General features: G+C 55.4%; 1 protein-coding gene across 2 annotated transcripts in view; it reads right to left on the reverse strand.

The window, feature by feature from the left end:
• The window catches only part of LOC105046099 (26S proteasome regulatory subunit S10B homolog B), a 29,532-nt gene extending 16,497 nt beyond the window's left edge, over positions 1–13,035 (reverse strand). Inside the window, exon 1 of one of the 2 annotated variants that reach the window (XM_010924608.4) lies at positions 12,808–13,035. In XM_010924608.4, coding sequence (XP_010922910.1) covers positions 12,808–12,907 — 100 coding nt within the window. In that variant the 5' untranslated portion in view covers positions 12,908–13,035. The remainder of the gene's footprint in view (positions 1–12,807) is intronic. The other variant, XM_010924599.4, reaches the window with a different exon arrangement.
• Positions 13,036–13,705: the final 670 nt, after the last annotated feature.

Genomic DNA, 13,705 nt, shown 5'->3' on the forward strand with positions numbered 1-13,705 from the left:
TGAACATTCTCTTTCGGGAAGGTGTTTGGCTGCCAAAAAGGGAATTATCCAAAATGGAAAGTTAAACAATGATAGAGAGGAGAAAATCATGAAACCAGAAAATTCTATTAAACATAGAAACTGCCAATTCCATGATTTAAGCATTGTTGCATAAACATGGATGAGAGAATCAGAATTGGGCACATCCAAGTTCCTGACTTGATAGGAGAAAAAAGAGAAGATACGATGACACAACGGAAGAGAAGTAATTTTAACAAAAATATTTAGATATACTTGTGTTTGTATACGCAATGGAAGAGAAGTAATTTTAACAAAAATATTTAGATATACTTGTATTTTACAATGTTATATAAAAGAAATGTTAAATAAATTGCTTGTTAAGGTCTTGCAATGTACATTTTTCTTATTTAAAGTCCCAAATTAACTTAAGAGTAAATAGAAGATGACGTTTCATAAAGTTATTTTAACAGCTATATCCTTCACTAACCTCTGAAAAGAACAAAAGCCACCCCTTTTGTTGTCATTATAGTTTGTTAAAAGTCATTGTTTGAATTGAAGAGTCGAAAATCCACCTATCTCTAACTGAAGAATCTCATAGCTATCTTAGCATCTAATGCATATCCAACTTATATATGTCCCTAACATGGATTCTCTGAGGTGGATGTGGTGGTCCATGTAACAATAGGGTAATAGAATTAATCTATGGAATTCTATAACACAGCCAAAAGCATGGAATTGCAAAATAATGATGAAGTTTCTAAAACTGCAAAACATTGTGGTTTTTAGGTACATCCAAAGCCACTCTAAAGAACAAACTGAAAACACACTTAGTGGCAAGTGAGATATTTACTCAAATATAGTTCACGGTAGAACTTGGTGTAAATTGTGATTCATAAGAGTTAGCAAGTACTCGTCCTCAACATTTGCTTGAGATAGTTTCGGACTAAGCTGTCTTATGGTATTATTAGCTAGATTTGTGCTAATGTAAGGAAACACATTATACACCACATAACACAACTATTCTTGCCCAGTAGACTCTTGTAACTGAAGGCATTGATGCAAAGGATGGTGAATATGAATCAAGAGAGGTTCTTGAACTTCTCATAAGCTATCCATTTGAATTCGAAGGATGAATTCTATGGTAGGAAATAGGGAAGCAACTAAATTTAGACATACTCCTATTTTCCTTAACTATTACGTTATAATATAAATATGGTGATAGATCCGCTAAGATAGTGGAGTGTCGAACAACGTTAGCAATCTCGCATACCAAACCTCATACCATTCATGTATATATATGATATGAGATGTGCTATATTTCTCGTGCCTACTCGCGAGTTTGCAAAGCTAGAAGATATCTCCATGGGTCAGCAAAACAGCCTCGCTCCCGCAAATTCCAAACATCCATTTGCATCTCCTATGCATCATTTTTCTTTATAACTTGTGTTGGGGATCACCGACCCGACCGACCGACAGACGGAGGGACCGACAGACCGACTGACGGCCGGAGGGGCCCACCGACCGACCGACCGACTGACGGCTGGAGGGGCCCACCGACCGACCGACTGACGGCCGGAGGCGACCGACTGACGGACGCCATCACCGGCCAATTAACGGCCCATCACCGACTGAGGATATGTCGGACGTACCTTTCTCGACCGACTGAACCCGGAGGTCTGACGGCCGACTCACGTAAGACTCGCCGACCAACAGAGGGGCCCGACGCCTCTCAGCTGGCCACCGACCTAGGGTCGGTCGACTCCTCCAATCGCCGTACAGCCACCAGAGCTTGTCAGTTCTGACAGCAACATGCGGCACGGCCACCTAGGGGCATTGTCCCGCCGAGGGCATTGTCAACCCTAGTGATTTGACGGCCCCACGGCGATATGACACTTTCACGGCGACTCTGACAGTCTACAGTGAGTTGACAATTCCTCAATTGTCCGCGCCATTAATGACGGCGCCATACCGTGCTCCACTATATAAATCGGGGAAGGCAACAGTGCAAGGGATCCGCTCCCCCCACTTCTCGACTCCAAAACAACAGGCTCGCTCCTCTCTCCCTCTCTCCCTCGATTGAGCTCTCTGTCTTCATTTCACTGTTGCCCAGTCACCTCTCTGACTTGACCGTCGGAGGGTCCCCGCCGGAGCCACCTCCGGTCAGTGAGGACTTCTCGTTTTGCAGGTGCACGTTCCCCGGCGATCGGACGACGAGGCGATTGGCCGCAACAGATTGGCGCGCCAGGTAGGGGGGCACGATGACGAAGACAAGAGCCCAACGATCGAGGATCACCGGGTCGGCGAGGCGCTCTTCCCGTCGGGAAGAGGCCTCCCCGCCACCGTTGGCGGCGGAGCCCAACTCTCCACGCCCTGCAGTGACCACGGAGGCGCAGATCGCGGCCATCGTACGGCAGATGACCGTCCTGACGGACGCAGTCAAGAGCCTCCAGCAACAACCGGCGGCCCGTCCGATGCCCTCCAGGAGCAGCCGCCGACGACCGCGCCGATCCCCGTCGCCTCCGCGCGAGCGCCCCCAACAGCGCTCCCACGGAGAGGAGGGACGGCCATGGCGCGACGACCGACGGTCCCAGCAGCCCTCTCCTTCCCTGCTGGAATGGGCGAGGAAGGAGAAGCGACCACGAACGCCGTCCGCCTCTCTCTCGGAATCTTCCGGAGACTCCACTCCTGGGGTCTCCCAGCACCGACGAGCGGACGACTACGAGCGCCGGTTCGAGGAGATCGACCGCCGGCTCGCGCAGTTGCAGGTGGACGGCCAGAAGTCTTCGAACGACGTCGACTTCCAGACCACCCAACCTCTCTCCCGACTAGTTCTCGACGAACCGATTCCCAGTCGGTTCAAGATGCCACACGTGGAGCCATACGACGGCTCCACCGACCCGATCGACCACCTCGAGAGCTACAAAGCTCTCATGACGATCCAAGGGGCAACCGACGCTCTTTTTTGCATCGGCTTCCCCGCCACACTCCGCAAGGCTGCCAGGGCCTGGTACTCCGGTCTTCGATCGGGAAGTATCCACTCCTTCGGGCAGCTCGAGCACTCGTTCGTGGCCCACTTCAGCACTAGCCGGAAGCCGCCGCGAACGTCGGACAGCCTTTTCTCCCTCAAACAAGGGAAAAATGAGACGCTCCGACACTTCGTGGCGTGATTCAACACGGCCACGCTTGAGGTCCGAGACCTCAACGAAGACATGGCTATTTCAGCCATGAAGCGGGGGCTGAGGGCGTCTCGATTCACCTACTCTCTGGACAAGACCCTCCCCCGGACGTACGCCGAGCTACTGGAGCGCGCGTACAAGTACATACGCGCGGACGAAGGAGCATCCGACCGACGCTTGGCCGAACCTAGAGGCCCGAAGGAGAAGCGGAGGAAAGGTCGGGAACCCGCCGAACCCAGCAGGCCCCCGACCGATAGTCGGGTCTCGCCACCCCGACGAATCCAAAAGTCACCCCGACAACAGACTCCGAGGCAACAGACTCCAAGGCCGGCACGCCCCAGGTATGATTCCTACACTCCTCTCTCCGCCCCTCGTGCACAGATCCTAATGGAGATCGAGGGGGAAGAATACCTGCGACGGCCTCCGCCTCTGAAGGCAAAAGGCCTCGACCGTCGGAAGTACTGCCGATTTCACCGAGGCCACGGCCACAACACCGAGCAGTGCATCCAGCTGAAGGATGAGATCGAAGCTCTCATCCGTCGGGGGTATCTCGGTAAATTTCGGAAGGGTCCGCCGACCCAACCAGTTGCCGATCGACGACCCCAGCCGACTGAAGAAGCGGCGACTAATCAGCCGATGGCCGGAGTCATCAACATGATCTCCAAGCGGCTGGGCACGGGGACGTTTGCGGGAGGAGAGCCGACGAAGAAGCCGCGTCCGAACGACGTAATCACTTTTACGGAGGAAGACGTTCGGGGCATCCAAACTCCCCACGATGATGCTGTTGTTGTTTCGGCAACGATAGCAAATTATGATGTAAAAAGAATTTTTGTTGATAATGGAAGTTCGACGAATGTTTTGTTTTACTCGACCTTCTCCCGGATGCAACTGTCAACCGACCGACTTAAGAGGGTCTCCATGCCCTTGATCGGCTTTGCCGGAGATGCTGTCACGACAGAGGGAGAAATTACCCTGCCCGTGATGGCCGGCACCGAACCACGGCAAAACACGGTCCACTTAACTTTTGCAGTCGTCCAAGTTCCTTCGGCCTACAACGCCATACTTGGACGACCCGGACTGAACGCCCTCAAGGCAATCATCTCGACGTACCATCTCCTCGTTCGGTTCCCGACCAAAAATGGGGTCGGAAAGATGCGCGGGGATCAACAGCTCGCCCGACGATGCTTCCAGATCTCCGCTCAAAACGACGAGTCGAAGGGCTCTTTGACGATCGACAAGCTGGACCAGCGGGAGGAGGAAGAACGAGGTTCGCCGGCCGAGCAGCTCGTGGCGATCCCGATAGCGGAAAATCCGGATCGGAAGGTTTGGGTCGGGTCCCGATTGCCCGACCCCGAACAACGACGACTGACGGAGCTGCTGACGGCCAATGCCGACATATTTGCTTGGTCGGCAGCAGATATGTCGGGAATCCCCCAGAAACAATAACCCACCGACTCAACATCGACCCGACGATGAGGCCGATGAGGCAGAAGAAAAGGTCCTTCGCTCCAAAGAGGCAGAGGGCCATCGACGAAGAAGTGGACAAGCTACTCGAAGCGGGCTTTATCCGAGAATCCATGTATCCCGATTGGCTCGCCAATGTTGTCATGGTCAAAAAAGCCAACGGGAAGTGGAGGATTTGCATCGACTATACCGACCTAAACCGAGCCTGCCCAAAAGATAGCTTCCCACTTCCCAAGATCGACCAGCTGGTGGACGCGACGTCCGGATTTCGACTGCTCAGCTTCATGGACGCCTTCGCCGGATACAACCAGATCCGGATGGCGCCTGAAGATGAGGAGCATACCGCCTTCGTGACTCCCAAGGGCCTCTACTGTTACCGGGTGATGCCCTTCGGACTGAAGAACGCCGGCGCCACCTACCAGCGACTTGTCAATAAGGTCTTTAAAGACCAGATCGGGCGCAACATGGAGGTGTACGTGGACGACATGCTGGTGAAAAGTGCGCAGATCCCGGATCATGTTCGGGATCTCGAGGAGACCTTCCGCACCCTACGACGACACCGAATGAAGCTCAACCCGACCAAGTACGCTTTTGGGGTGACCTCAGGGAAGTTCCTCGGATTCCTCGTTTCTCAAAGAGGGATTGAGGCCAACCCTGAGAAAATAAAGGCAATCCTCGACATGCGTCATCTGAACACCAAGAAGGAGGTCCAACAGCTGAACGGAAAAATCATCGCTCTTAGCCGATTCATTTCTCGATCAGCTGAAAGGTGCCTCCCGTTTTTCAAAACTCTGCGCCAGGCAAATGGTTTTTCTTGGTCGGATGAGTGCCAACGGGCCTTCGAAGATCTGAAGAGGTACTTGGCTTCCCCGTCGCTGCTCGTAAAGCCGCAGGTCGGGGAAACCTTGTACCTCTACTTGGCCACATCTTCTGAGGCGATCAGTTCGGTCCTCGTCCGAGAAAACGAGAACCGAACCCATCAGCCTATCTACTACATCAGCAAGGTGCTCCACGACGCCGAAGCCAGATATTCGGAGACGGAAAAGATGATTTTCACCCTGACCGTCTCCGCACAACGACTCCGTCCATACTTCCAGGCTCATGCCATAGTGGTTCTCACCAACCAGCCCCTTAGGGCGATATTACGCCGACCGGACACATCTGGACGACTGGCAAAGTGGGCGATGAAGCTCGGCGAGTTCGACATTCAGTACCGACCAAGGCCTGCCTTGAAGGCTCAGGTCTTGGCCGACTTCATCGCCGAGTGCCCGACAACCGACCAAGGGTCGGGAGCTAAAGACCCGGGACGAGACGCGGTCTCCGAGCCAGACCCGATCTCCACCTGGGTACTACACATCGACGGAGCTTCAAATGCTCAGGGGAGCGGGGCTGGGCTCCTGCTCACGAATTCGGATGGGGTGGTCGCCGAGTACGCCCTCCGATTCGACTTCAAGGCCTCTAACAACCAAGCCGAATACGAAGCACTCCTCGCCAGCTTGAGGATGGCGAGGGAACTGGGCGTCGACAACCTCCGAGCATTCTCCGACTCTCAGCTGATCGTGGGGCAGGTCAAGGGCGAATTCGAGGCACGAGATCCGACCATGGTCAAATACCTTCAGAAAGTGAAGGACCTCGTGGCACGCCTCAGGTATTTTGAAATTTCCCACATCCCTAGGTCGGAGAACGCCCGTGCCGACGCACTCTCCAGACTGGCGACTTCGGCCTTCGACTCTTTGGGTCGAACGTTCGTGGAGACCCTCGAGCAGCCGAGCATCGATCGGGTCGAAGAAGTACAGCAGCTAACGGCCGAACCAAGCTGGATGGACCCGATCGTTCGGTATCTGACCGACGGGATCGGCCCCGAGGATCCTGCGCAGGCCAAGCGGCTCCGATGGTCGGCCTCCCAATATGTGATCATGGACGGCCGACTCTACAAGAGGTCGTTCTCCCTCCCCTTGCTTAGGTGCTTGGGACCGACCGACGCCGACTACACTCTCCGAGAGGTTCACGAAGGAATTTGCGGGAATCACTTGAGGGGCAAGTCCCTGGCCTACAAAGTCCTGCGATAAGGTTACTATTGGCCTACTATGAAGAAGGACGCGGCCGAGTTGGTCCAGAGGTGCGAACCTTGTCAGAAGTACGCTAACATTCAACACCAACCGGCCAGCCAAATCGCTCCTATTGTCGCTCCATGGCCCTTCGCCCAGTGGGGGGTCGACATTCTCGGTCCTTTTCCTCCAGCGTCGGGTCAGAGAAAGTTCATAGTCGTCGCCATCGACTACTTCACCAAATGGGTGGAGGCCGAGCCCCTGGCGCAGATTACCGAGCGAAAGATGGAGGACTTTATCCAGAAATCCATCATCTTCAGGTTCGGATTGCCGCACACCATTATCACCGACAATGGACGGCAATTCGACAACCAGGACTTCAGAGATTTCTGCGCCAGGTTCCACATCAAGCACCGACTGACTTCAGTCGGGCACCCACAGTCCAACGGCGAAGTCGAGGTGACCAACCGGACCTTGCTCCACGGACTCAAGACCCGACTAAATGAAGCCAAAGGCCTCTGGGTCGACGAGCTAGGCTCCGTTCTGTGGGCTTACCGAACGACCCCCCGCGTTCCGACCGGGGAGTCGCCTTTCAGCTTGGCCTACGGAACGGAGGCGATGATCTCGCTCGAGATTGGACTGCCGTCTTCAAGAGTCGAGCGGTATCAAGAGCCGGACAACTCCGAGTGTCGGAGGGCCGACCTAGACCTCCTCCCCGAACTACGAGACGAGGCTCAAATTCGCATGGCTTCGTACCGACAGAAGGTCGCTCGGTATTACAACGCCAAGGTCAGACCAAAGCTTTTCAGGCCTGGTGACTTAGTCCTGAGGAAGGCAGAGGTCTCAAAGCCCCTGGACCAAGGGAAGTTGGCTCCAAACTGGGAAGGGCCCTACAAGGTAGCAGACACCTATGGTCCGAGAGCCTACCGACTGGAGACCCTTGAGGGGAAGCCCCTTCCCCGAACTTGGAACGCCGACAACTTGAAGTTGTACTACCCATGAACTTTGTAAATGCCCAGCCGGAATACAAATTCGGTTTGAAATCTCGGAGTTTTAACTCTTCGACTAACGATCGGCGCTCACCAAGGACAAGCCCCGACATGCCGACTTGGACTTGATATCCGCCTGAAACCGACGACCTTGTCGCCGGTGACGCATCGGACTCTTACGAGGACCGATGCATCTGCATCGACAGGAGTCGACACTCCTTCGACGGTCGACGATACATCGGACTCTTACAAAGACCGATGCATCCATATGGACGGGAGCTACACTCCTTCAACCTTCGACGACACATCGGACTCTTACGAGGACTGATGCATCTACATTGACGGGAGTTAACACTCCCTCTACGGTCGAACTTTCGGGCCAAATCATCGGCTAACACGCCGATCGGGCCCCGACCAAAGAAAGGCGAAATGCCTGCGCGACCGACGTCGCGACTCCCGACCAAGCTACGGCCGGTCGAAGGATATTCGGCTTACCACCGTCTATCGCACAATGCGACCTCAGTCGCATTTATGATTCACCGACCAGGCTACGGCCGGCCGGGAGATATTCGGCTTACCACCGTATATCGCGAGGCGCAGTAAGTATACCCGACGCAAGGGTATCGGGGTCCGACTTATCGGTGCTCCCTCGACTGAATGCGTCGGACGACATTCGACTGAACGCGTCGGTGGAGACCCGACTACTGAACCTTTACCACGTTCGGTCGGCTCCCGACTCAGCAGACGCGCCCGACTAACGACCTTGACTATCAAAGGCCGATCCAAAGTCGGGACTTACTCTACCTTCGTGGCGGCACGAGTTGCCGAACGTCCTAACCGACCTATAGGGGTTAGCGACTTACATAAGTTAGCGACTCACGAAGACATTCAACAATACACAAGAAAGAAACAGACAAAGGAAAAAAGTAAAGGAAGTTTTCATTCAAAGTCAAAAGGAAGTTTACAAAGTCGGATCGAAGTCCGATTACAAGTATTCCAAAAACGGAAAAGACAAAAGAAGCTAAAGTCGGCAAGACCCGATCATCCTTCTGAGTCGATCTCCTCGACCGACGGAAGATCGGGAATGACCGGTGTGTCGACCACGATCGGCGCTGGGTCGACGGTCGAAGCATGACCATCGGTCGGCGGGGGACTGGCAGTCGGCGCCACTTGCTCCGGGACGGCTTCCTCCGCCATGACGACGCCTCCCGATGGCTGGTCAGCCATCTCCTCGGTGGCTTGCTCCTCGGCCCCCGGTGGGGCGATGCTGCTGAGGTCCAGCTCCGGGTACAAGGCCTGGACCGCATCCCGACCGTCCTCGTACCCCACCCGGTACGAGGCGAAGCCCGACTCGAGCATCTCCTCCCGATACTGGTCGAAGGCACGGAAGTCCTCCACCGCCCGACTGGCCGACTCCTTCGCCGACCTTGCCTCTTCTTCCGCCCGACCGAGCGAGTCCTTCGCCGACTCTGCCTCTGCCTTCGCTATGTCGGCATCAGCCTGGGTGATCGACAGGTCCTCAGCTTTGGCAAGCCTCTCCAAGCTGACCCGAAGCTGCTCGCGCTCACCTTCAAGTTCGGCGGCGACGCCATCACGCTCACGCCGCAGACGATGCACGGTCCGGCCCTTGCGTTTGGCTTCCTTCTTGGCCGACCTTAGCTCGGACCCGAGCCGGGAGACTTCGTCAACCAACTTAGCCTCCCGATCGGCCGACTGCTTTAGGTGGTTGACCAACATCGTCCGGTCGGCTTCGGCCGCCGCCGACCTTTCCTTCCAAGCCGCCCGGGCGGTCCCGAACCTCCGATAACCGGCTTCAAGCTCCGACACGGTGTAGACCAACTGCCGACGCAAGTGTTTCGTCAGGAACACATAGTGAAAAAAATTCTAAGGAAAAAGAAAGCGAAGCAAGGCTTACCTCGACCATGGTCGGGTAGAACTTAGACAGCATCTCGGTCACTTGCCGAGATCTCAACGACTCCACGTCGGCCGGGAGGAGGATCCCCTGGCACAACCTCCTCGCCAGGTTGTGATCGGCCAACGCCGACGCACCTTCGGGGAACTGTGCGCTAGGCGGCACAGTGCGGCTCCCCGACCTCGTTTCGTCCGCGAGGTCCATCGGGGCCTTCCCTCGATCGGTCGCCCCGACCGACGGAACCGGTAGCGAGGGGATGCTCGAGGTTGAACCGGCACCCCCCGTTGCGGCCACAGACGCCGCCGGATGATGTTCGATTTTCCGAACGTCATCCAGCTCTATCGCTGCCGGTGAAGCCGCCGATGTCCCTTCGGCCGCTTCTTCCGCCGGCCTCTCCTCCGCACGCGTTGCAGGAGCCGCGAGCGCTATGACTGGCTCCGATTGGTCGGTCACCGACACTTCGACGGTCGGCGCCGCTGGGATAGGCTTCTTCGGAGGACGCGAAGGTCCTGCCCCCGATGCCGGCCTCTTCCTTGATGCAAACTGCCGGATCTCGGCGTCGGTCGGCCGCATTCTTGGAGGTGTCCCTGCGATACCGACAGAAGTGTTAATCAAAGAACCGGACCAAGGGCCGAATGAAAAGGAGACCGGGGGATTGGGCGATACCTAGTCGGGGGACCAAGCTCAAGCCGGCGTCATAGAGAGCTTGTTCGGTAACAAGCTCCCTCTGCTTCGGGACCGACATATCTTTGAGTCGGTGGAAGTCCTCCCGGTCGTCCGCCTCCACCCGGCTGTTGTCATTGGCTTCGGTTCGGGGTACGCCCCAGTGGGAAGAGAAGCCCCAAGGAGATAGAGATGATACAAAGAAAAACTGGTTCTTCCACCCATGGATGGACGATGGAAGACCAGTGATGAAGGAAAGGCCCTTCCGGGGGTTGAAGAGCCACCACCCTCGGGCTTTAGGGTGGGGTCGGAGCACAAAGAAGGCCCGAAAGAGCGAGATACGAGGGTTGGTCGGCAAAAGCTGACACAACAGCGCAAAGCTAATTATAAGACGGACGGAGTTCGGCGCCAGTTGCGCCGGACAGAGTCCGTAATAATTCAGCAAATTCCGGACGAACTCCGGAATCGGGAGCCGAAGACCCGCGCGAAGGTCTTCGACATACAACGCTAGTTGGCCAGGCGGAGGGTTGTTAACCCGACCGCCGGCCCCTGGGGCGGAGAGCTGGAACTGCTCCGGGATGCGATACTGCTCCCGAAGCCGATCAACGTTCGGCCCCGAAAGCGAGGAAACCTCAACTTCCGGAGTCGACCGGGAGTCGTCGGTCGGAATTCCCGACCGAGCTCCCCGAGTCGGATTTCCGGCCATTACACCAGAACCGAACAAGAAGAAGAAGAAGCGAAGAGGAAGAAGAAGAAGCGAAGAAGAAGAAGAAGAGGAGGAAAGGAAGACCACGAACCGGAAGAAAACCCCTTCTAGGAGCAGGAGGGAAGGCTCTGCCCGCGACGACTGAGAAATCGCCCGGACAGAGTTTCGGCAGCAAAACGTCAATAGTGAGGTCTTGGGTCCGGATGGTCCTATATATATAGGACCGTCCGACGGCCGAGATGCCTCCGCGCCGACCGAAGACCCACGGATGTGCGACACGTGACGGCCTCCGGGCGGCCTGATGATTCGGCGCGCCCATCTCAGGGCGGCCGCACCACCCATATTAAATGCGGGGGGCGCCGGCCCAACCACCTCCGACATGCGGCAAACGGGGCCGCGGTTCCGCATTAAAGCGCCCGCGCCGATTCGCGTTCCCGATGGGACGCCTGACAGCGCCCCGCGCTCCCAGGATCGGCGCCGGATGACGGTCTACGTTCCCCAGAAGGCGCCGGATATCCGGTTGTCTGACACCGAATCGTCCGGCACCCGACCTCCTGACGACGACAAGACGTAACGTCTGACACCTAACACCGACTAGACGTCTGACGCCAGCGAATCGCTCGGCATTCATGGGACGTCTGACATCGGATCAACCCACGGTACGGTCGGAACTTGGCATACGACGAATCCACTCCTGTTCGCCCAGGGTTGCTGCCCCAAATAAAAGCATCGGTCAGCTCACCGTCCGACTCAGGAGTGGAAGGGGGCAACTGTTGGGGATCACCGACCGACCGACCGACAGACGGAGGGACCGACCGACCGACCGACGGCCGGAGGGGCCCACCGACCGACCGACCGACAGACGGAGGGACCGACCGACCGACGGTCGGAGGGGCCCACCGACCGATCGACTGACGGCCGGAGGCGACCGACTGACAGACGCCATCACCGACCAATTAACGGTCCATCACCGACTGAGGATATGTCGGGCATACCTTTCTCGACCGACTGAACCCGGAGGTCTGACAGCCGACTCACGTAAGACTCGCCGACCAACAGAGGGGCCCGACGCCTCTCAGCTGGCCATCGACCTAGGGTCGATTGACTCCTCCAATCGCCGTACAGCCACCAGAGCTTGTCAGTTCTGACAGCAACATGCGGCACGGCCACCTAGGGGCATTGTCCCGCCGAGGACATTGTCAACCCTAGTGATTTGACGGCCCCACGGCGATATGACACTTTCACGGCGACTCTGACAGTCTACAGTGAGTTGACAATTCCTCAATTGTCCGCGCCATTAATGACGGCGCCATACCGTGCTCCACTATATAAATCGAGGAAGGCAACAGTGCAAGGGATCCGCTCCCCCCACTTCTCGACTCCAAAACAACAGGCTCGCTCCTCTCTCCCTCGATTGAGCTCTCTGTCTTCATTTCACTGTTGTCCAGTCACCTCTCTGACTTGACCGTCGGAGGGTCCCCGCCGGAGTCGCCTCCGGTCAGTGAGGACTTCTCGTTTTGCAGGTGCACGTTCCCCGGCGATCGGACGACGAGGCGATTGGCCGCAACAACTTGTCTTTCAATAAAACCTACAACAAGCCCAATCCCCCATCCCATCACTAACAAGATTCCCCATCTCAACTTCCAATGCCTTTCCCGATTTGAAAGAAGAGAAACAAGAAAATAACGATGAAAACAAATGGCCAAACCCTAAATTGAATATTAGAATCCACGGACCCATTATTTGGGAATAGAACCCAATTGACGACATAGAAGCAAAGGCGAAAAATAAAAAGAATAGGGCGTTGGATTGAAGAGTGTGAGAAAGGAGACGGAGGAAGAGGAGGCACCAGTACAAAGCCTGGAATCGAGCTCCCTGTGCTGGAGGAGCTTCTTCCGGTAGTCGTTGACGGCGCTCCGGCGGCGGGCGGCATCCTCTCCCTCGCTCATCTTCTTCGGTTAGATCCCGCGGCGTCGTATGTTTAGGTTTCGGCTTGGAAGGAGGCGACGAAGGCTGGCTTTGCCCTGCGTGCCAGGTGGATCCGGGATGCGTATGTATGTGCTGCTCACCGGCTGTATGACGTAATGCCGAAGCAACGCACCGCGGGTGTACTTTTTGGTTCAGCCCGCAACGCATCGGCCATTGGGTCAAGTTCGCGCGGTGGGCTTGCTGTAAAGTGTAAAGCTGGAGTCGGGGTTTTGGGCCCAACTTTATGTTCACAGCCAGGCCGTACTTAGCCTATGCTTGTTTGACTGGAGTCAGGCCGAGCTTTGATTTTGATCCAGCCAACTTCGGTACGTACTTAAACCAGCTCACCCTGCTTCCACGATTTCTTTAAAACTAGGATTTTGCTGCAATACTCCGATTTCTTTTTTTTAGTTATTTTATCATTGATTCTTTTCTAACCATCTATTTGAAGATAAAAAATACTAATTATTTATTAGTAATTAATTTTAGCTTGTTGTATATGTGGCTAGTACGATAAATAACTCAAATTTTAGGTACAATCTAGAAATAAAAAAATTGATGGGATGGTTTGCAAGTTGCACCCCTTTCTCCTTCCTCCTTCCTCCTTCCTCCTTCTTAATAGATTACCAGCCGTTCTAGTCTGGTGTCAGTACATGATGGCATAGAGGTAAGCGGCGGACCCGAGCAATGGAGGAGGAGGAAGAAGGGGAGCGGCATGTGGCCACAAGGAGGTGAGCTGTAAAGGAGGAGGAAGAGGGGCGATGTGTGGCGAAGGAGGA

The sequence above is a fragment of the Elaeis guineensis genome, chromosome 2, assembly GCF_000442705.2.
Source record: "Elaeis guineensis isolate ETL-2024a chromosome 2, EG11, whole genome shotgun sequence".
Classification (NCBI taxonomy): domain Eukaryota; kingdom Viridiplantae; phylum Streptophyta; class Magnoliopsida; order Arecales; family Arecaceae; genus Elaeis; species Elaeis guineensis.